The sequence below is a fragment of the Pygocentrus nattereri genome, chromosome 18 (assembly GCF_015220715.1).
Source record: "Pygocentrus nattereri isolate fPygNat1 chromosome 18, fPygNat1.pri, whole genome shotgun sequence".
NCBI classification, from domain to species: domain Eukaryota; kingdom Metazoa; phylum Chordata; class Actinopteri; order Characiformes; family Serrasalmidae; genus Pygocentrus; species Pygocentrus nattereri.
In genome coordinates, this window is record NC_051228.1 from 26974367 (window position 1) to 26995678 (window position 21312).

Genomic DNA, 21312 nt, shown 5'->3' on the forward strand with positions numbered 1-21312 from the left:
GTAACAGCACATCCAATTACAATGATTACAATAATTAACCATCTGGTCAATGCAGTCTTACAGTTCATGCTTTGAAGGCTGGCTGATTATTATTACACATGCCTTATGGTTGACTTCCTTTCAGTGCTGCGCTCAGTGACTTTTATGCTAGATGTTGTGATTCTGTGATTTAATATATTAGACATGCTTTGTCTTAATTAGAGCTGCATCAGGCATACGATTCATCAAGAGCTGGGCTAGATAAACACGTTCTTCACTATGTGAAAGTCATGGTCAGAAATCAAACCAAGAAGTTTAAGAAGGTAAGATAATCCAAATATGGGGTGGTTCACATTAAACGTTTGGTCATTGGTAAATTCAGTATGTAAACCTTTATATATAGGTGCTGTTTTACAACAAGTAGCATTCTGCTGCACAGAATAGTGATCATGTGTGGAGATATTACTGTTTAATAAATGTTCAATTAAGGTAAATGCTGCCACTGTTTTCCTTTGTGATTAATAATGCATGGGATACAAGGTAGAGATAGATAATGGGGACATAACAGTCACACTGTACTGAATTATAGTGTCATGTAACTTATTGTGGCTAGCATGTTAGCTTGTGGCTAGTATGTTAACTAGAGACTAACATATTAGCCCATTGCTAAATCATCTAGACACTTTTATTTCGGATGTTGCTCCTAAAATGTTGAATGCTCTCATTATGCCACTCATTATTTCTGTTATATCAAAAAATGCATTGACTCGAGACCTGAATTTGTGTCTGACACCTATACTAGACAGATCAACAGACAAATAGATATGTTATCTGTATCGGTAGCTTTACTGATAAAACACCATAATGTCTCATTAAATGTTATTTAAGAAATATATGTACATATATAATTTTAAAAATAACATAATGTTCGTTATTTTACAAGTAATACTATAGTTAATACTAAATATTCTGTAATGATAGGGGGCGCTAAGAACTACAACGCGGCCTTCACTGACCGTCATACGAAGATGGAAAAAAGCCACGCTTCCTATCACGACAGTGACCGTCTAAATCTCAAATCGCTCCCTACTCCCTACACAGTGCACTACGCAGAAATTAAAATGCCTTGTTTTTGCACTTATCATATGTAATCCGTGTAAGTGGAATTCAGCCAAGTGTGCACAATTCTATATTGGACAAATAGTCCGCAATTTGTAAGTAGAAGCAAGAATTTCACAACTTAGAATTTCTGAAACTAGTGCACTACATAGGGGCCGGGAGCCATTTGGGATTCAGCCTTTGTGTGTAGGTGACTGGAGGTGAGTAGACTACCACTATAGTTTTGATTTACATTTATATACAGTATTATACAGTGCAAACATCGGTTTACGGAGATATGTGAGACAGGTTTTTGTCACTGTAAGAGTGGGGATTTATGCAGGGTTTACCTGATTCTCGCAGGCACAACTTTTCACACGTTGAGCTGTAAATGTTAAAGGTTGACGCCGTACAAAGTTCATTCCGCGTTGCTATAGTTACGCCTCAGCGTTTAGCCAAAGTCCTCCTTAACGTCTCCGCGGTCAGCCTAACAAACCTACTGGGTGCTTTACTCAGCGATTAGTAAGTGTACCAGATAAAAATGGCCTGTGAGTGTAGTTTGTCGCAGGTGTAGCTAATAAACTGACAACCTGTTGCCACATTAGGACGAACCGGCCCTCCTCACGGAGTAGTCTTACAGCTGTGACGTTAGCGAACTATTAACTTATATGGTTTTAGCTACTCATGCTACTGCCAGCTACGACCGCCTTAACGTATCATAGACCTGACCGAGAACCCAGGGGCAGTGCGGCTAGGCTAACTGATAGTTTAACCTCTGATAGCTTTAGCTAACTGTGATCAGTTAAAAAGGTTTCTCTGTTCTCACTGTTTACTCGACAAGCCAACGCGTTTCCGCATAGCCCACATAGCAGAAAGCAATGATTTAACTTCACCTCGTGTGGAAAACGAGAGGACTGCCGATCATCGGACGTTAACGCTCTTATATTATAACTACAAGTTTATAAGACAAGTTTGTAGTTGGATAACTAGCTTATCTACTAGCTTATTTAACCAACGGTGGCCTTCGCTTTTGAATGCGATCGAGGCACCATTTTTTAATTAAAGAAAATCATGTTTATAATAAGCTGCTCTGCCTTGTGCTACTTAATTTGCTTAATAAAATACCTGTAGTGATAGAGTCGATTGCAAAAGAATCGATTCCTCGACTCCAGCGCCTCTGGAAGGTGGGCGACTCTTGGCAAAAGACTCTCGAAGCTTTTGGAGTCGACTCGTGTTTTTAATTGTAATTGGCTCAAGGGACAAGTGACGGAGGCCAGTGTAAATCAGTAGAGAGAGTGAGTCGGAGTACTGTGAGTTTGTTTAATTAGCAGCTGTGAGCGCAAACTCTGCTCACAGAAACCTTTTCGGTCTGTCCTGAACCGTAGCTGTTCATTTTCTTCAGGATTGCTCACAATAAAACAATATCAAGGAAAGAGGAAACAAATACCAAATACATTTTACCAGGTTTTGTAAAAGGGAATGAATCTGAGATTTGCTCCTTGTTTCCCAGCTTCTTGTTCAAATTTCCATTCCGCCTTAAATAGCGCTGCAGGTACATTCTGTTACATGCTGTTAAGGTACCTGCTGCATTACTTTAAGCTGGACTGGAAAAGTCCAATAAGAAGCCAAATTAAAAAACTGGATTTTCTCAGTGCATCACCCCGAGTTCACCTCGCCGTGGAATAAGCAGATTTTTCATCATATAATCTGTAGTTTCTCTAACATGTGGCTAAACTACATTTATGATGGTTTAATCTCCACTATATCCCTTTTCACCGGCTCTCTTGGTGTTAAGAGTGGTAGAAGAGTCGAGAACATCGATTCCAAAGGCAGGAGTCAAATAAGTGGACATCCCTGGTGGTCTCCTTCAGTTAGTGTTCGCTGTCATTTAAATAGGACATGCAGTTTCTGTAAAACACATCGATGTACATGCTAGCCATAAAAATGACCAAGTTTAACGGATAAACATGAAATGCTGTATATAATTATGTAATTTTAAAACATGAAAAAATCAGCCAATTGTATCAACTTTCAGCATTTTTAACTCCTTCAGGTGCTAAAACTGGTTACATTTCATATTGATCACACCTACATAGATGGATGAATGGATGGATGAATGGATGGATGGATGGATGGATGGATGGATTAAAAGTGGTTCTTTGGAGAAAAAACAACAAGAAAGGTTTCCGATCTTTAAATCGGGTCTAAAAAGCCAGCTAATTATGTTAACTAAATGTTAAAATGATGCAAGACTGATAACGGTTGCTGATGTGTTGCTTAGATGTTGCGGCAGTTGCTACGGTATCCAAGGTGGTTGATAAGGTGTTGCTCGGTGTTTGCTATGTTATTAAATACACTGGCATGTTAAATCAAATGCCTCCTTAAATCCACTGCCACCTTAAATCCATCGCTACCTTAAATCTCATGCTGCCTTAAATTTATTGCAACCTTAAATCCACTGCTCCCTTAAATTCATTGTCTTCCTAATTCCAGTGCAATTTTCTATCCACTGCCACCTTAAATTTACTGCCACCTTGAATCCAGTGCCGTCTTAAATCTCGTGCGACCTTAAATCCAGATGCCTTAAATTCCGTGCCATCTTGCATTTAATGTCACCTTAAATCTCTTGCTAGCTTAAATTCATTGCAACTTTAAATACACTGCTATCCTAAAACCACTGCTTGCTTAAAGCCACTGTTACTTTAATACACTGCCTTCTTAAATTCAATGCTAGCTCAAATGCAGTGGCACCTTAAACCCATTCTTTGTGCTGTTATTGCTGTATTAGGCTGTAAGCATGTGAATCTGTGTGGACTGTGTATGAGTGTCTGTGTGAGAGATGTGCAGTGTGACATCACTGGCAGTTAGTTTGAATGTCCCAAATTTCCTATGGGAAAAAAATTCTTTGAACATTTAATGTTTGACAAAAAAACATACGTCAGATTGCTTAGAAAAGCGCAAGCAACCTAGTCAAGTATAGGTCCTATGGTCCGGCAAGGTTTTATTGTTGTAACTCAGAAACTACGGGATAGAGAACATTTTATTTAGCTTATAATAATAAGAAGAAGAGATTAAGAAGAGCAGCAAAAGAAAAGCAACCAAGCCAATTTAATAATAATTACCATGTATAATAAAACCAAAAGGGGTGCAGATAAAAATTCAGTAAAACTGAAACAAAGTAAACACAAACATGGGAACGTAGGAATGCTGTATATTCCACAACTGTGGAAGCACATAGTCCCAAACACTTATTCCAAACACGGGGAATGCGTTAAAATCTGGTTAAAATAAAAATATACAAGGAAAATCACAGCCAGCAAATATCAGGAATAGCTTTGGATATTCTACATAATATTGTGTGGAAATTGATATTCACTTCTACTGTCCAGTTTAAAGTCGATTCCATTCTCCAACCGGAGGCTTCCGTTCCACCTTAAACGGTGCAGCAGTCACATTTTAGGCGCTTTTGACGGGAACCATTTAAGGTGGAACGGAAAATCGAATAAGAAGCCAACTCGGTGCAAAAGTCCTCTTGATAAATCCCCACAGAGAAGGAACGAACGGGCCCAGGCATGTTGGCTAAATGCTAATCCCAGTCCCACCGCCAGTAGAACATGCCTGGGTCGCCCCCCGCGGTCCACACGTTGAGGGAATCTGCACGACGGGGCTTTTTCTTTCAGCAACACGGAGAGGAGGTCTTCATGAAATGAGGAGGGTACGAAGAATACAGACCAGACAGGAGCGGGCCGAAAACGAGGTACAGATTTTCCGTGCTAAGAGTTCGGGAAGTAGTTTATTCTGGATGGGAAACCGATTCAAATGGGAGAGACGTGCATGGCGAGCCTCCATTTTAAGACCTATTGCAAACAATGAAACATCCGGAGGAGCCCGACTGAGACTTCCTTGTCTTGGCTTGTCTGGCAGCTTCACTGAGAAATGGTTATGCCTATTTCAGTAGGCTGTAAGGTTAACATTGCATTGGCGTCTGCACTTTATTTTATAGAGGGAACGTGTGTCTGTGCATGGCAGCGCTGTATATTAAACATGAATAATGATGGGATGTGAGTCACTTAAAATAGGATTTAGCTTTTTATCGCGAGTCGTTTCAGGTCTTGAGAAAATGAAAGGAAGCCGTTATGGTACACGAATGAATAGCCAGAGGTTTTAAGCTATATTTAGGAATAATTCCCACGGCTGAGTGATACAATCTAGTGAAAGTTACATCTGGCAAAATGACAACGAACCCATACTTGTTTTATTTACCACGGCTGTAGGCAGTAATGCTAAAGGCACAGTGCTAATTCATTTGGATGCATGGCCAATATGTGTGGAGGATCCAATACACAAGCATAAACGTGCCATTCATACATTTGGGTATATTGTAGCTTCACTGGAGCTGTCCAGCCAAGAGGTGCTGAATTCCCCCCACTGTTTTCCTAAAGGTCTCTTGTTGGCAGAGTGGTGGATGTGAGAATAGAAGCATATTTAAAAAAAATATAAAGCCAGTGCAACAAGTGCAGCATCTGTAAACACAACATAGAAATGGCAAGACACCCTCAGACACCCCATTTCTTTGTCTTTCCAGACTGATCCCACCCTAAGCACAGGGGACCCTCGACTGTCTTGAGGCTTGGCAGGTATTTTTTATAACTGTTTCTCTTATTATTTGTGCTTGTGCTGTACTTAGGGTCAGGTCATTACAGTATCTTTGTGATTGTAGCCTCCAAAATAACAATGCCTTATGTTTCAGAGAAAGATTCATTAGGAGACATGAGGAAGTGCAGCCCATGGACGTTTCTCCCTATTATGTTTTCATTCTTCACAGCAGCAGGCTTGTGGGTTGTGTGAGTACTTAAAACCTTTTACTGTCTAACAGGGATGTAATTACAGCCTGCACTGTGGAGATAAACTGCTGTGTAAAAGTCAGAGACCACTCTTTGTTTATTTAATTTACAGTCAGAGGCGGATATATTGGATATTAAATATTTTTTGCTACTTAATGTACTTAATGGACATTAAGTACATTAAGTAGCAAAAAATATTTAATATCCAAGTTTTCATTATTTAGCTTGCTCACTATTTGCCTTTATTACAGCTTCCTGAGGAAAGTTCAGTCTTAAATGTTGGTTGCCTTTTCTGCTTCTTGCTACCCAATTAATCCCAAATCCATTCAGTGATGTTGGCCTCAGGACTCTGGGGTGGTCAGTCTGTTGTTCTGACATCACCAGCTGCTTATGTGTTTGATCTATTTTATCTGTTTCCTTTTCTCATTGAGGGCTTCTTTACAGCCACAAATCCGTTGAGTTGTCCTCTCAGAATTGAAAGATGGACAGAAACATTTTGAAAAACAGAATGGAGCTTTCTCTCTCTCTCAGTGATGTGCTGTGTATCTGAGAGGGCAGCTTTCGTGGTCCACCAGGTCTTGCACAATTGTTAGGAGTGAAATCTTCTAATCTTTTAATAATTTTTAATAATTAATACAAAAACTTACTTACAGTAAGTTGTACCTAATGGCTGTTTAAAGTAGAAATTAAATAAAGGATGGTATCTGGCAACACGGTATACTGATAAATAAATCATTCTTTTATGTTGAAAACAGATATTTCATAGCAGTTGAGGATGATAAAATCACCCCACTCAGCTCTGAATACAAGTAAGTCACAGTTTTATATCAGTTGTTACATCTTACCTCAGTCATTTTATATTACATTATTATCCGTCTGCTTCAAACGGATTTGTTTTTTCTCAGGAGATCAGTGTCGAAGTCTCCTCCATATATTAGGTACAGCTAAATAATACAACTATTTATTGATGTTTAGGTTGAATTCTGATTGAAAGCCATGACGTAACACCTTAATGTTGTATCTTTTAGCATTGCAGGCGATGCTCCACCCGCCAGCTGTGTTTTTAGCCAAGTCATGAACATGGCAGCTTTTGTGGGTATGACTAATGAATTGTGAATGTGGATTTTGTTTTATTCATGTCAATAATTGTATATATTAATATTTGTAATGTACCATAGTTAATGAGAATTAAAAGGTTCTCTATTAAACATTAGCATAAGTGGTTCTATGAAGTACCATAAAAAAAGTTTCTATGGCTTGTAACTTGTATTGGAACCTTTTTTGGTGCTATATAGAATCATAAAACATAAAATATTCTTAAAATGACCAAAAGTGTTCTTTTATAGCACCACTCCAAAGATCCTCTTTGGCACCTTCAATTTTAAGAGTGTTCAGAGCATTAGAAAAAGTTATTAATTTATTATTACTACTACTAATAATAGTCTTAATAATAATAATATGTTACATTTATAAAGCCCTTTTCTCAAACCCAAGGATGCTGTATAACAGTAAGGAAATACACAGTTAATCATAAATAAAACAATCCACAACACACACACACACAGTTCACCAGCTTGCACTGGGAAATCTCTGCACACCACAACGTAGAGGCCCTGGCTTGGAAAAAATCTTGTGGGAAAGTCCCTCTCAGCATGGGAGGCCTCATGGCCACAATCTAGAGTTGATAAGGCATCTGGCCCAAGGGGACTCTAGCCAAGAGGTAGAGTCACTCATGTGGTCAGGTCAGGAAGCCTTGCCAGAAAGTTGTAGGAAGCCAGAGTTGCTCAGGCGGATGGCCCGGGGAGCCTCCTAGCCACGATGTAGTTGCTCAAGTAGCCGGACTGGGGAGCCCTGCAGCTGCAATGCAATCCCTCAGACAGCCAACCCAAGAAGCCTTGTAGCCACGATGTCGAGTCGGTCAGATGGCCCACCTGGGGGAGCCTCCAGGCTACAATGTAAAGTTGCTCAGACAGCCAAGCAGGGGAACCTCATAGCTGCAGTGTAGAATCATCCATGGCCAGTGGAAAAACATTAAAAACATAAACACAAACAAAACCAACATAAAACAGCAGCAGCTGTTTTGTGCCAGTAAGATGGCTTCTGCACCCATCAAAGTGAAGAGTGTGGACTAGGTTGATTGTGTTTGCTTATAAACATTGCTGTAATTATGGTATTTAATTAACATTATGCTGAATCATTGCTTTTCCAGGCTTCATCCTTGGGGTTCTCAGATACCTGCAGCTTAAGCCAAGGGTGCACAAACCCTGGCTCAACATTGGCAGTCTGGTAGCTCTGTCCTTGGCCTGCTTTGGTATGACTTTGGTTGGGAATTTCCAGGTACATGTTTTCGGAACAATTACTTGAGCTTTGGTTATTGTAGTGTCTCTGTGCCTTACGCTTAAGTCAGATTTGTTAAGCCACAGTAATCAGCAATGCAGAGTAAAAATGGCTTTGTAAGAATTTAGACTTTTTATGCTCTGGATGATTTTGCTCACTATTATTTAGCTGTCAAATGATGAGGAGCTCCACAATATTGGCACCTCCATGACCTTTGGACTAGGCACACTGTTCTGTTGGGTCCAGTCTTTCATGACCCTAAAGGTCAACTTGCGCAATGAAGGCAGACGAGCTGGCATTCCTCGTTTCCTGTTGTCTGGAGCAGTCACGTCCTGCATGCTGCTTTGTATCCTTAACACGTCCAGCATGCCTGCGCGAGACACAACACCACTGTGCCCTTTGAAGTGTTAAAATAAACAAAACTAAAGGTCATTTTTCTGATTTCACAGTAAACCTACAATCTTAAAAAAATGTTCAAGGGTTTTTTAGTAAAGAAAATGGTTCTCTATAGAACCACAAACACTCAAAGATCCCTTTGCGTTTGTGAAAGGTTTCTTCAGATTGATGGAAAATGTGCTGAAGATGGATCTATATAGCACCAACAAGGATTCTGTTGGGTGCTATATAGAAGTCTTTTCAAAAAGTTTTTACATAAAACATAGAACCATTCAATCATGGAAAGGATTCTTTGAGCGTTTTTACTAAAGAACCCTTGAACAACCATCTTTTTTGGTGTGTATTAAAAAAAAAACAAGGTAAAAGTAGTTTTTGAGCAGCGTCATTGAATGACCACAAAAGAGATGTGTGATGTTTGAAGAACCTTTCTAGGTTTAAAGAACCTTCTGCTCCAATTTAAGGGTTCTTTCTAGAACCTTCACATTATCTAGAGGTTCGTTAAACTATGCTTCTTCATGCTCACACATCTTTTCAAACAGGGTTCGCCAAAGAATCATCCGCTGAAAGTTTTTTGGGAACTAATGGTGGATCTTCTGTGGCAGGAGTGCACAACTCCAGTCCTGGAGGGCCAGTGTCTAACAGAGTTTGGTTATTTACCCGCACACTGCAGTCATCTGTTAATTGTCATGTTTTGTGGGTGTGTTTCAGGAGGGAGACCTCTAAAATCTGCTAGACACTTGCCCTCCAGGACCAGAGTAGTGCACCCTTGTTCTACTGCATTGTGCAAAGAACCCTTTTGGGCACCTTTATTTTTAATAACCAAGCTTAATTTAAGTCTGGCAAAGTGACCATTAGAGTCAGAAAAGCAGCAACTGAATGTGTTAACTTTTCAGTGCTTTGTAACCTGCATGTATTTTCATAAAAGGCGGTTCAGTATTTATACAGGCTCTGAGAAACGTACAGATATATATGGATACATTCAGGTAGCAGTATATTGTGTCAGAAGTAAATGTGCTTTAATGCACCTTCTTCACTCTTACCCCACATTAGCCCTCATATTTTTTGTTTATGCAGTCAGCACCTTACAAAACACATGCACTTTTAAAGATAAAAGGTTATTAGCTTGGATGTGCAGAAAAATAAACTTTACAATATGAAAAGGTTAAAGGTCCATATTTTTAAAATCAGTAAGTAAATGTCATCCCCTGCTAACTGCCTGCTGTATGAGTTCAGGTGTAGAACCTTGACACAGTACCACAGACTTTGCCCTAATGGCACAACGTCTGCACATGCATGCTGCCCGGGCACAGTGGGCACTGGTCATGTTCTTTCTGGCATTTCTGGGCACCTTTGCTATCGAGTTCCGCCACTACCACTTTGAGATTGTGTGCAGTGATGACCAGGACCCTCCACTGAGCCTGTCTGAGAGCTTCTCTGAGGTTTCAGAGTACCAGTCTGACCAGCTATAGGACTATTTCTGTCTCATTTTTAACAGGATTTAGTCCTACAACTAACAATATTCATCCATTTCCACTAATGCATGTATGTTGAATGTAATGTCTCCGGAGTGGTCTGTGAGTGTTCTTTTTTATTATGACAATGTATAGGTAGACTTGGCAACAAAAAGCACAAGAGGTGAATAGACACCATTTTTTGAGTCACAGTGAGTTTTTGTATTCCAGGAGTCAGGTAATGTGAAGTGACATACATGAGTATATATACATTATATGGTCAAGAGTATGTGGACACCCCTGCTAATCATTGAGCTCAAGTGTTTCAGTCACATGCATTGTATGGCTATGTACTTTATGCACTTGTTAAAAATCTCCATAAATAAGCAATGGCAGTAGAATGGGTGATACTCGAGAGCTCAGTGACTTTAAATGTGGCACTGTCATAGGAAGCCACCTTTGCCACAAGATCATGAAATGTCTGTCCTGCTAGACCTGGCAGTCTGATGGATGAATCTTGCTTTGGTGGATGCAAGGAGAAGGCTAACTACCTGGAATGCATAATGACAATGGTAAAGTTTGGTGGAGGAGGGATAATGATCTGAGGTTATTCTTCAGGAGATGGGCTCAGGATCAGGCTGATCCCTTAGTTCCAATGAAGAGTAAGTTAATGCTACAGTATGCAAAGACACTTTTGACAATTATATTGCTTCCATGTTTGTGGCATCAGTTTGGAGAAGGGCCTTCTTGTACTTAGCATAGCTGTCCATAAACACAAGGTGTGATATATTTAGTATGGAGGAACTCTGGGTTTGGGGATATGGGCAACCATATTACTGTCCATGCTTTTGGAATAGGATGTCCAACAAGCTTATACAAGTGTGATGGTCAAGGGTCAACATACTTTTGGCCATATACTGCAAGTAAAGATTATCAAGCATGTGAATAGACAAAAAATACTGTAAAGGACATGAGATCAGACTGGACTGCTGCCTTCAAGTGCTCCTCTTGGGAGCTCTTATGATTTTAGATATCGTAAGTATGACCTAAGTAGTCAAGTGATCAGAAACAAGATGAACTGCATTTTATTTTGCTTTATCGTTAAATGTTTATCAAGGGTTAGGGTTAGGGTTAGGGTTTGAATCACAGCTTATGTTTATAGCTGTCTTTTTGAATACAGATGAGAGTAAAAATGTCTGCGGTGTTCATGCGTAGCTGCTGAGTACCTGAAACAGGTTTACAGTTACGAATTTTTTTAACGACACCCATAAACTCAAAGTTATGGCTTACAGAAAAGTCCTACTACATTGTGGTGGCATTCATGGAAACACAACTTGTAATACCAGTATTTCCAACAGCACTTGAAGGCAACATTATATATATAGTAAAGAGACCAAGAATAACGGCAAGGCAGGTTCTGTACTCTGTATTGAATTGTTTGTCTGAAACATCAACTCACTTTTCAGTATACAATATCAAACAATCCTAATTCTTTTCACAAATGGCACATTTTATATCTAGATGAAAAAATGTTCAGTCATAACAATGCAGAATATGTCTGACATAACTGATCATTTACAGTGTTTTTCAAGGTATGAACTGTGTTTCATTAAAGCTGCATTCTGTTAGACTTAACCTGTGTCTGCTTTTTGATATCTTTATGACTTTCTTCTGTTTACAGTTGAAGGACAGTCGACAAAAATAAGTTCAAGCTTAAGATGTCACACCATGGTGGATCATACTGACTCCAAATACATGGGTTGTTCTATTAGTGTTACACTCAGTTGAGACCTGATAGCTTTGAAGGTGGTCACATGCATTAATAAGGCTATTATTTGCTCCAGCTTCACTCAACTGTAGCCTCATCCAAAAATGTTTTTTGTAACACATATTTACTTTGCTTGTTGTATCATTCTATGCCCATCTTGTTTTGGCAAAGTTTAGCCATCTTTGGGGGGAAGGAAATAAAAAAAACGAATTCTCCGGTTTGAACATTAGAAATGCTTGATTTCCTCCTTCAGTATAATCTAAGTTGTAGTTACAATGTGATAGAACTGATGTATATACAGTTGTATGCAAAAGCTTGGGCACCCCTGTTCAAATTACGTTTTGTTGATTTTGCTGAAGTACACATAACCTACAGAGAACACACTTCTGCACATTATTATGTACAATTACTGTTTCTTTGCTGACTTTAACGTATTAGAAATAAATATAAAATGTAACTTGTGTAGAAGTTAAAGCATATTTTACATTTTCTTACATTTTTAATACTTGGCTAAGAAACAGAATGTGTACACTACAACTTGTAGAAAAATGCCATATGTGTGTTCCCCATACAGGACGTGTTAAATTATTTTCACTTAGAAAATCAACAAAACTTTTGCATATGACTGTATGGGGCGTGTATAAGTACAAAAGAAACACCATATGAAATACTCACAGGCCATTTTATCACAAACATCCACCATATAGTTACACTAACTAACTAGTTTTACAGTAGACTGTAGCACATTAGTTGCTGCATAATCAGCTGGATCACCCTCCATCAAAGAAAAAGGACATCCATATGACCACCTCTGGTCAGAAATTACTGCTCAGCAGAGTAGCAACACTGGCATGGTAGTAAGAGTTACAGGGGTATCAGATACAGCAGTGCTGCTAGAGATTTTAAACGCGTCAATGTCACTGCTGGGTTGAGAATAGTCTACCAATCAAAAATAACTAGCCAACAGTGGAGCTAAAGGACTAGAGGATGGCTAACATAAACGGTGCAGCAACAGATGAGCCATCTTCTCTAATTTAATCTACAAAGTACACTAACACAATGTATAAAACAGAGTAGAAAGTTAGTGTAGACAGTGTCTAAAAACTCCAGTAACACTGCCGTGTCTACAGTCAAGCCAGTATCTCACCACCACGTCAGCTTTACCACCGTGCTAAGAATTGTCCAAGAACTGTCCAATTACCACCCAATTAAATCCAGTGAATGGTGGTCCTATTGTGGGCCCTTGCCACTGATAGATGGGGTAGAGGGGGATGGTGAATGAATGATGGTAACTGTATGTACCCCTATATGGTAAACGTACCTGATAAACTGGCCGATGAGCATGAGTGGTGTTTTCATTGTTTTGTACACCCTCTCTAAAAGTAAAAGTACATGTGAATTTTTCCACATTGCACCCCTTTCTAATAAAAAGTATGGAATAACACTTGAGTATGGAGGGATAGATGCAGTTACTATAATCTGAATGGCTACCAACAAATACTAATACTGCTGAAAATACAACATGACCCATGTGCCCTTTCATAATTAATAAACATAAATTACACATCAACACTGCTTTACTGCATACGAAACACCCACATGGAATAATGGAATATTATATACCAACTTAAATGTGTTTGTTGTGTAATAACAAAAAAAAAAACAAACAAACAAAAAAAAACCCAAAGGCAAGCACCTTGGAAGTTCAGTCAGTAAAATGATAATGCACTTGGTACTTGGTGCATAACATCTTGATTTAGCGCATGTGGCGGGCTACAACAATGGTGTAGTGCCACACCTCCTGTTCTCCTGAAGTCCACTAGAGGAGTGCTGCAGACAAACACTCTTCAGTTCTGGTCTGTCAAGCGCGTCCAGTGAGTTCCAGCTGGCTAAAAGTTGTGACGATTTTATAATGGGTCCTCTCCTCTTCAGTCAGCTCCATGTTGCCTGGCCGCACCACCACGACCACATTCAGCCCGGCGTCCTCTGCTGCCTTTGCCTCTGTAACATGGAGAATATCAACACTCAGTCATGTGCTAAGCATAACAGCTGCCACCCTCAGGCTCTCATATGACATGGTGCAGTGGGTACAGATTACACAGTTATTTGGTATTAGAGTATTCTGCTAGGATCAGAAAACCAGGTGAAATGAGAATCTGGATGTGATTTTAGGCCCCAAAAAGAGGACATGTCCTCATAAAGAGAATGTGTGGTCACACTAGTTTAGTTTCCAGTAGCAAGTTGTCAGTGATAGGAACAAAGACTCCATTACTTATTATCTGATTTAAGGTGACAATATTGATCTTAACTTCAGGTGCAGTCCATATGTTTCCTACTGCTCTGGATAGCTCTCAGTATGAATGCTCTGAATTGTATTTATGTCTAAAGGGAAAGGGGTCGTTTTAGCTAGCTAGCTATCCAAGCAGCAGCAGGCGATCAAGCTGACGTAGATAAGTTTATGGTGTGCTCTGGTAAAAAAGCATTTTTAGTACCTTAAATATCTTCACCAATCACCCATTCACTAACTAGAGTGTAACAAAAATGTCTTTATTTTTATGATGGTAGCTAAAAGGTTTGCTCTGCTCATCACTGATTACAGGTGCAGCCAGACTGGGCACAATCCCCTGTATTTATGTTACTTGGTTTGAAAATGAAAATTTATCAGCAATGTTATTATTACCTTTTACTAGTAAGTTTACTTAAACGTTATCAAAAAAATCAAAAATAAATATGCACAGCTTATGCAGTAGTACAAAAGAAAATTAAGAACAACAATAATACATAATTATAATATAGTAAATCAATAAATAATGACTGATAACTAATTGCAGTTCTAAAAACACTACATTAATTTGAATTATGCTTTTCATACCATTATTCAACTCAAACATGTCTTAATCTATTCCTATTCCTATTAATACTGGAAAATTATTCAAATTAAATATGATACAATTATTTTGGTATGATTTAAGAGCTATTTTTGACAATGCATTAAGATTGCTGAGGGAACAACTAACACCCACACAAGTGACCATAAAAGTAGAAAACTTCCCTTCATCACTGAGGATAAAAGATTAGGTCTTGTTGGTTAGGTCACACATTTTACCAGGCCAATCAACGAGTTTGACCTAAATATTTTTTACCAATAACTAAACACATGAATAATCTGTCAGATTTAAAAGTACATTTTGTTAAATACCTCTCTTTTGTAACAAAATTTTGCGATTAAAAAAAGGTCCCCCAGCAGTACCACCACAACCCACTGGATGAAAACCATTATATTTACATAGTAGTGGAACACAAACAAAAACAACAGGCCCAGAATTTTATTTTTAGCCAAAAACACTTTATGGAATATTCCATCCATCCCTCCATTTTCTAAGCCGCTTCTCCCTCAGGGTCGCGGTTGCTGGAGCCTATCCCGGCGGTCATCGGGCAGAAGGCTACACCCTTGGCAGGTCGCCAGTCCATCGCAGGCTTTACTGAATATTGTTTTACCTTAATTAATACTATTATGATCAACTACAGGGAGGTTCACTTGAAAGAGACCAATATATTCTGTAATAACTTTCTAGGATGAAGCAATCTGAACAAAACAACATGCAATGTACTCCTCAGTATATGGAGCTGTGTGGTGCCTACCTCATTGCTCCGACACAGGAGTTGCGAAGTTTAACCTCCCTATGCAACTTCCGGGTGCATACCCCCATACCCCTTCATGTGGTATTTTACATACGTAAAAGGTGTATATCGTATTTTTTTGGTTCAGATTGCTTCATCCTAACAGGAGTTACAACAGAATATTCGGGGCCTCTTTCGAGTGAATCTCCCTGTATAATAGATTTAAGTTAAACGTTAACGCAGATTAAGATTAGATTTAAGTTAAACGTTAAAAGTTAACGCAGTTGAATATAGATCTTCAGACTGAGGCATCACAGAGCATCGATGCATTTTCAAACCCTCAGCATTTAGATTCTAAAGCACTGTGAACTGAATAATAGATGTTTTGCATATAAAATTTCTGTGTCTCTTAAATATAAAACTACTTATGTAAAACACTAAAGAGTGGCATCACTAATTAAATTATAGGATGCTTCCTTTCCTTCTTTATGCAATTTTTATTGGACCTTATTAGCAATAGACAGCCAGCTTACAAACTGGTATAACATACAACCAGTTCAGCCAGTGCACACCCACCTCGTGTGACATCTGTTAAGAACATAATGTCTTCTGGTGAGCAGCCAATCCTCTCTGCAATCCTTTCATAGCTTTTACTCTCCACTTTGGCACCAACATTAGTGTCAAAGTGACCATCAAAAAGCTGTAGGAAAGATTGAAAAAGATGTTTAAATACTAAGAACTAACAACCTTTTTGTAACACTTTACCAAAACCTTAAAAGCCGTGAAATCAAAACTTACATCTAATAGATCACCTTCAACTGAATAACCAAACAGCAGCTTCTGAGCTTCTATGCTTCCTGAGGAGTAAATGTAGACTTTAAGACCATGTCGCCTCCATCGTCTAATAGCAGGAACCACATCTTGGTACACTCTGAAAACACAGGCACAGCAGTTAGTATTTAATCCACTTAAACAACCTCTTATCTACAAAACACCCATGCATGGACTCATATGATAATCATTTTCTGTTTGTTTTTCTCAGCTCATTGCTACACAAATAATAATTTACATAACAGTGCTGGGCTATACATCATCTATCCTGCTATAGTGGTATTGGCGTCAGACAATAATACTGACTTTTACTTTATTTATTTACCTTTTAGCGGCAGTGACAGACAGCAAAACATTTAACTACAATGTATGTCACTTGCTAGGTGCATCAGATTGTTTTGAAATAGAAAAATATGGTTCACAATATATAAAACTAAATAAATGGTAAGATTCCTTTTTGGAAATGTGGTTTCTTTGTCATTAAATGTTTGGAATACCGTGTGACGGGATGGAACAATTCAAAAATATATATTATTTGTTTCAATATGATACATTTTTCGTACCAGTACAAATAAGCAGTGGTTGAAAATGTGTTTTTTATTAATATGTTAATTCAATACATTCAATATTTGATATTTTAATATAACAATATTTCCAACAGAAGTTGTGCTTTATAGCACCCTATTAGTTTTAGAGCTAATATGTTAGGCACAAGGTAACATACTAGTCCCAAAAAATGGATGTGTCAAAGATTTTCCAACACTAAACTTTTGCTATGACATGAACAGACATGGCAGAACGTCCTTAAACTTTCATATTGGGAATGTAATCAGATACAGGCATTTACACAGCTATCACTCTTCTATTAAAGGATCATTTACAGGACTACCCACCTCGTTCAATCAGATAGAAACTGTATTCTAAATGACCTCAATCGGACTAGTCATTCAGATTGAGGTGTTTACACAGCGTATTCTATTCCAACTGAGCTATTAGTCAGGCATGATGGATTATTAGGCTGCAAAATGTAAACATAAATATATACAATGTGCTTATTGTGCCCCCCAGATGTTAAATTCAGAAAATAAACAGTAAAGGAGCGAAACAACATGTATAATTGTGTTCTTCATAGAGGTATTTCACAAACAAAATAACAAAACATGTAATTTCACCACATTAAAAAGATGGTTTGCTTAAAGGTTGTTTTAAATTTACATTATTCAAATGTGGATGTTTGCTTTAAATTAATGAAATGAATGAAACAACAGGCTTACTACTTACTTACTGCATAGAAGTACTTCATTAACTTACTTAAGTTGATGTAGCACATTTCACATTTGTGGAACTGATGAACACATTTGAATCATGTGGGGGGGGGGGGGGGGGGGGTACTTTTACCCCTGTGGAGGGGTGCCCAGACTTTTCTTAGTAATGTTGTTTGTACTCTGTTAGGATAAAGTAGCAGTACTTGGAATTAATTTATTAATTTAATTTTGGCAATGCAAACTAGAGCTGGGCAATACTGCAAAAAGTAAAATCTCGATTATTTTCTAATTTATTAATGACTGTCGATTCCAATTTTTTTTGGTTCTTGCATTCAATGCCACTGAATAAAGACACCACTTCTTTATTGTACTTTAATTTAAAAGACTGCAGAAGTACAAAAATAGTAACAGCACCACCTATAATTATTAAATTGTGCAAATATTGAAGTGTCTTGCATCTTGGAATGTGTGCATGTTTTTTTTTTCTACCATGCACAACAGAGAGGCGTCGTTTTTCGTACATCTTGAAAATTTGAATTTATTGGTATTTTAATTAAAGTATAAACAATGTAAATTCAATTCAAACAACACAAAATCTCAATTGTTACATTTCTAACATTGTGTGAAAGCATTAATTCGAATGGACCAAATTCATTGTGAAAATCGTCCATCACTAATGCAAGCATAAATTTAATCTGACACAATGACGCATTTGGGTAACATCAATTCATTTGGCCAATACCAGTTATACAATCAATTTCTGTGTGTTATGCATTTCAGTCTTTCTGTACTTTTATTAATCTGTAAACAGTTTGTAAGGAGTAGTAAAGAACTGGATCCTCTGTACTTACTCTCCTTTGATCTTCCCTGCAGCATAGGCTGCTCTCCACATGTGGCCTTGCAACTGTTTCAGTGCAGTGGTTTTCCGGTCCGCAGCCATCTGCCACAGGACGTTATCCACAACCTCCCGGATAGCTTTCTCTTCATCTGTGTGCACAGTCTGGTCCACGGTATGAACTGGGCATGCTCTGTTCTGTTTTAAGTCTTCCTCAGCCTGGAGACAGGGCCACATGTTTCAGTGAAATGAAGCTGAATCAGGTGACTGCATGACGACAGCCTAATCTCTGAATAATAATGCATCACCGTCAGCATGGTGGAGGCTCTAGGGTATAATGGATGAACTAGCCAGCTTCTCTTATGAAAATGACCCGTTATAGAGATACTACAGGGATTTCTACATTTACATTTGCACATTTGAACGCCACTATAGTTTACAACAGAAATCTGCACCACTACTAACAATTACTAGAAGACAAAACTACAAAAATGTAATATGAAGCTAAAATATTATAAATTATTAAAGAAATACTGTAGAACACTATATATATAAAACACTATATATATAAATAAAAACAGAAAAATGCAGACCATCAGGCCCCTGAAGAAAATTGCAGAACCAAGGGAATAGGATAACCTTAACTTACAAAGTTCTTTATAAAGTTAGTAATCCCTTAATTCACAGGTTGCACTTTTCCAGTTCAACTTGCCTTCAGACAAAAAAACATACGGGAAAATATACACCACACGTTACACTGTGCAGTAATCATGTTAAAGGGGAATTTCACTGATGTTTCAAAATTTCTGTAAAAATAAATCATTACGATGTAAACAGTCCCTCAGTGTGATTTTGATGAAAACTGTTCTGTTCAAGAGAAATGTACAGAGTCAGAACTGCTCATAGTGGCAGTGATAGGAACCAGATGTCCGAAGAGTTTATTACCTCTGAAAGCTATCTCATGGATATTATAAGAAATAGTTACGAATATGATGCCAAATGCCTGAGACCTTGTTTGTTGGATGTTTTATGAAGGTACTGGCCTAAAAGGCTTTTTTTCATTAATTTGAGGCAAACTGGTGCATGCAGAGCACTGTTAGGAAAAACAGTACTGAAAGAAATCTTGTTTTCAGACATTTTTATTAGTGATAAACGTAATATAAATAACAAATCGACTATATCCGTGTTGTGCATCTGCCACTATTCTTGTCAACACCACTGTGAGTCAGTAAGTTTCTCTGCCATGCACCATTTCACATCAGACCACCCTGAATGACTTTGTTTACATCTTAAAAACTGAACTATGCAGGTATTCTGAAAAATCTCATTTAGCACTGTATTAAGTATAAGCTGTCTAGAAATCACAGCGTTTAACAGCCTTAGAGAAAGCTGCAGTGCAGACCATACTGCTGTAGGCTAAGTGACCTGTTTCTTTAGGAGATGCACATCCTGCTTGCACTCATCCTCCTCCCAATGCGCTGACAGGTAGTCTTCCAAATGCTCTCGGATGTATGGAAATAACACGTCCTGCATGTAAAAGCAACGTTAGCACGTGATTTTCTCATACTTCCTCAGTAACCGTTACCTAAATGAAGGTCTAAAAGCTGTTTTACCAGCGGGCGTACACAGACATTCCTACCTTCACGAATGTGATAGGGGTCGTGGTTCCTTCAATATCCAGCAGAAAGACGCTAACGTTCTCTGGGACTGAAATCGTTGCCATTTTTTCAAATGGCAAATAAGACGTTTCGCCACAGCAGTTTTCAGTAGCAAATCTGTACACAAGGATGCTGTTGAGGTTACTAACCGTCAGAGAAGTGAGAACAGTTTAAACAAAAACAGCCCAGTCAACGCACACTAGCCAGCTAACGAAGCGCTGCTAACACATGGCTCAGTCAACGGGTTGCCAGTTAACAGCCACAAAACTCTCCAACGGTCACTCTAGCGACTGATTTCTCTGGTGGTCTAGTTGCAGCAGTAAATGGGTTAGAACAGTATCCTGCCGACAAGAGAAAAACTGAACTGGACAGATTCAGATTTTCAAATGTGTTCCTTTCAAAATATTATTCAAATCATTCAATCAATTTTTATTTACACCACAACTTTAAACCATTTCACTTACCATATACCATATAGCGTCCATTAATGTATATTTGTGTGTTTGTTTATTTATTTACTCACTTACAGAAGGCGCTTTAAATTCCCCAACAAGTAGTGCAATGTTCAAATACATCCTGCAAAAATATTTTTTTTTCATTAAATATGCCTTTCAAACGTAAAGAAACATTTGCCTTTCTAACTTAATGTATACGAAAATCTGCAAATCTCGGATAAACTGATTTTAAGCAGAGTTTATTAATTACAAATCTGGCAACCGTATGCGACCGTTGTGGTGCAACCAGGTTGCGCAGATATTGCGCAGGTCTACAAGATCTATTTGCCACGCTCACGCTAAACATGCGGCGAAAGAATGATTTTAGGATCAGTGGATTTCCCTCTGCGGAAAGCAGAGTACATGCGCATCTGTGAAGATCCCCTGATTTTCAAGCTATTTTTTTCCAGAACTTTCGCGCGTTTGATGCGCACAATTGTCCAAACGCAGCTTATAACCCATTGGCTAACTCTGTTATATCCTGTTATGCAACATTTTACATCGACATAATAGTGTGTAGAAAGGCTTTCTCAGCCATAGTTATAATCCTCATTGTTTATTATTATTCGGTAATTTATCAGTCAGCGTACAGACACACAATACATTGAAAACAGGGCATTGAATGACCACCACGTTGAACAGCGAAACGACACTTAACAGTAAATAAATAGAACGAATGAACATCACGATCTGAGAATCGCATTGTAATCATTGTAATTCATCACCAACTGAATT

General features: G+C 38.4%; 2 protein-coding genes across 2 annotated transcripts; one reads left to right on the forward strand and one right to left on the reverse strand.

The window, feature by feature from the left end:
• The first annotated feature begins 2140 nt into the window (after positions 1 to 2140).
• Positions 2141 to 11740, forward strand: tmem150c (transmembrane protein 150C). Its single transcript, XM_017719773.2, has 9 exons — positions 2141 to 4834; positions 5663 to 5714; positions 5828 to 5921; positions 6677 to 6730; positions 6827 to 6859; positions 6950 to 7017; positions 8131 to 8258; positions 8427 to 8604; positions 9915 to 11740. Exons 3-9 carry the CDS (start codon positions 5848 to 5850, stop codon positions 10121 to 10123), a joined length of 744 nt encoding a protein of 247 aa, XP_017575262.1. The 5' UTR covers positions 2141 to 4834; positions 5663 to 5714; positions 5828 to 5847; the 3' UTR covers positions 10124 to 11740.
• Positions 11289 to 20344, reverse strand: enoph1 (enolase-phosphatase 1). The gene is made up of 6 exons (XM_017719774.2): positions 20065 to 20344; positions 19851 to 19952; positions 18442 to 18644; positions 16293 to 16425; positions 16071 to 16194; positions 11289 to 13874 (listed from the first exon to the last, which is right to left on the reverse strand). The coding sequence occupies exons 1-6, from the start codon at positions 20146 to 20148 to the stop codon at positions 13735 to 13737; spliced, it is 786 nt and encodes a 261-aa protein (XP_017575263.1). The 5' UTR covers positions 20149 to 20344; the 3' UTR covers positions 11289 to 13734.
• Positions 20345 to 21312: the final 968 nt, after the last annotated feature.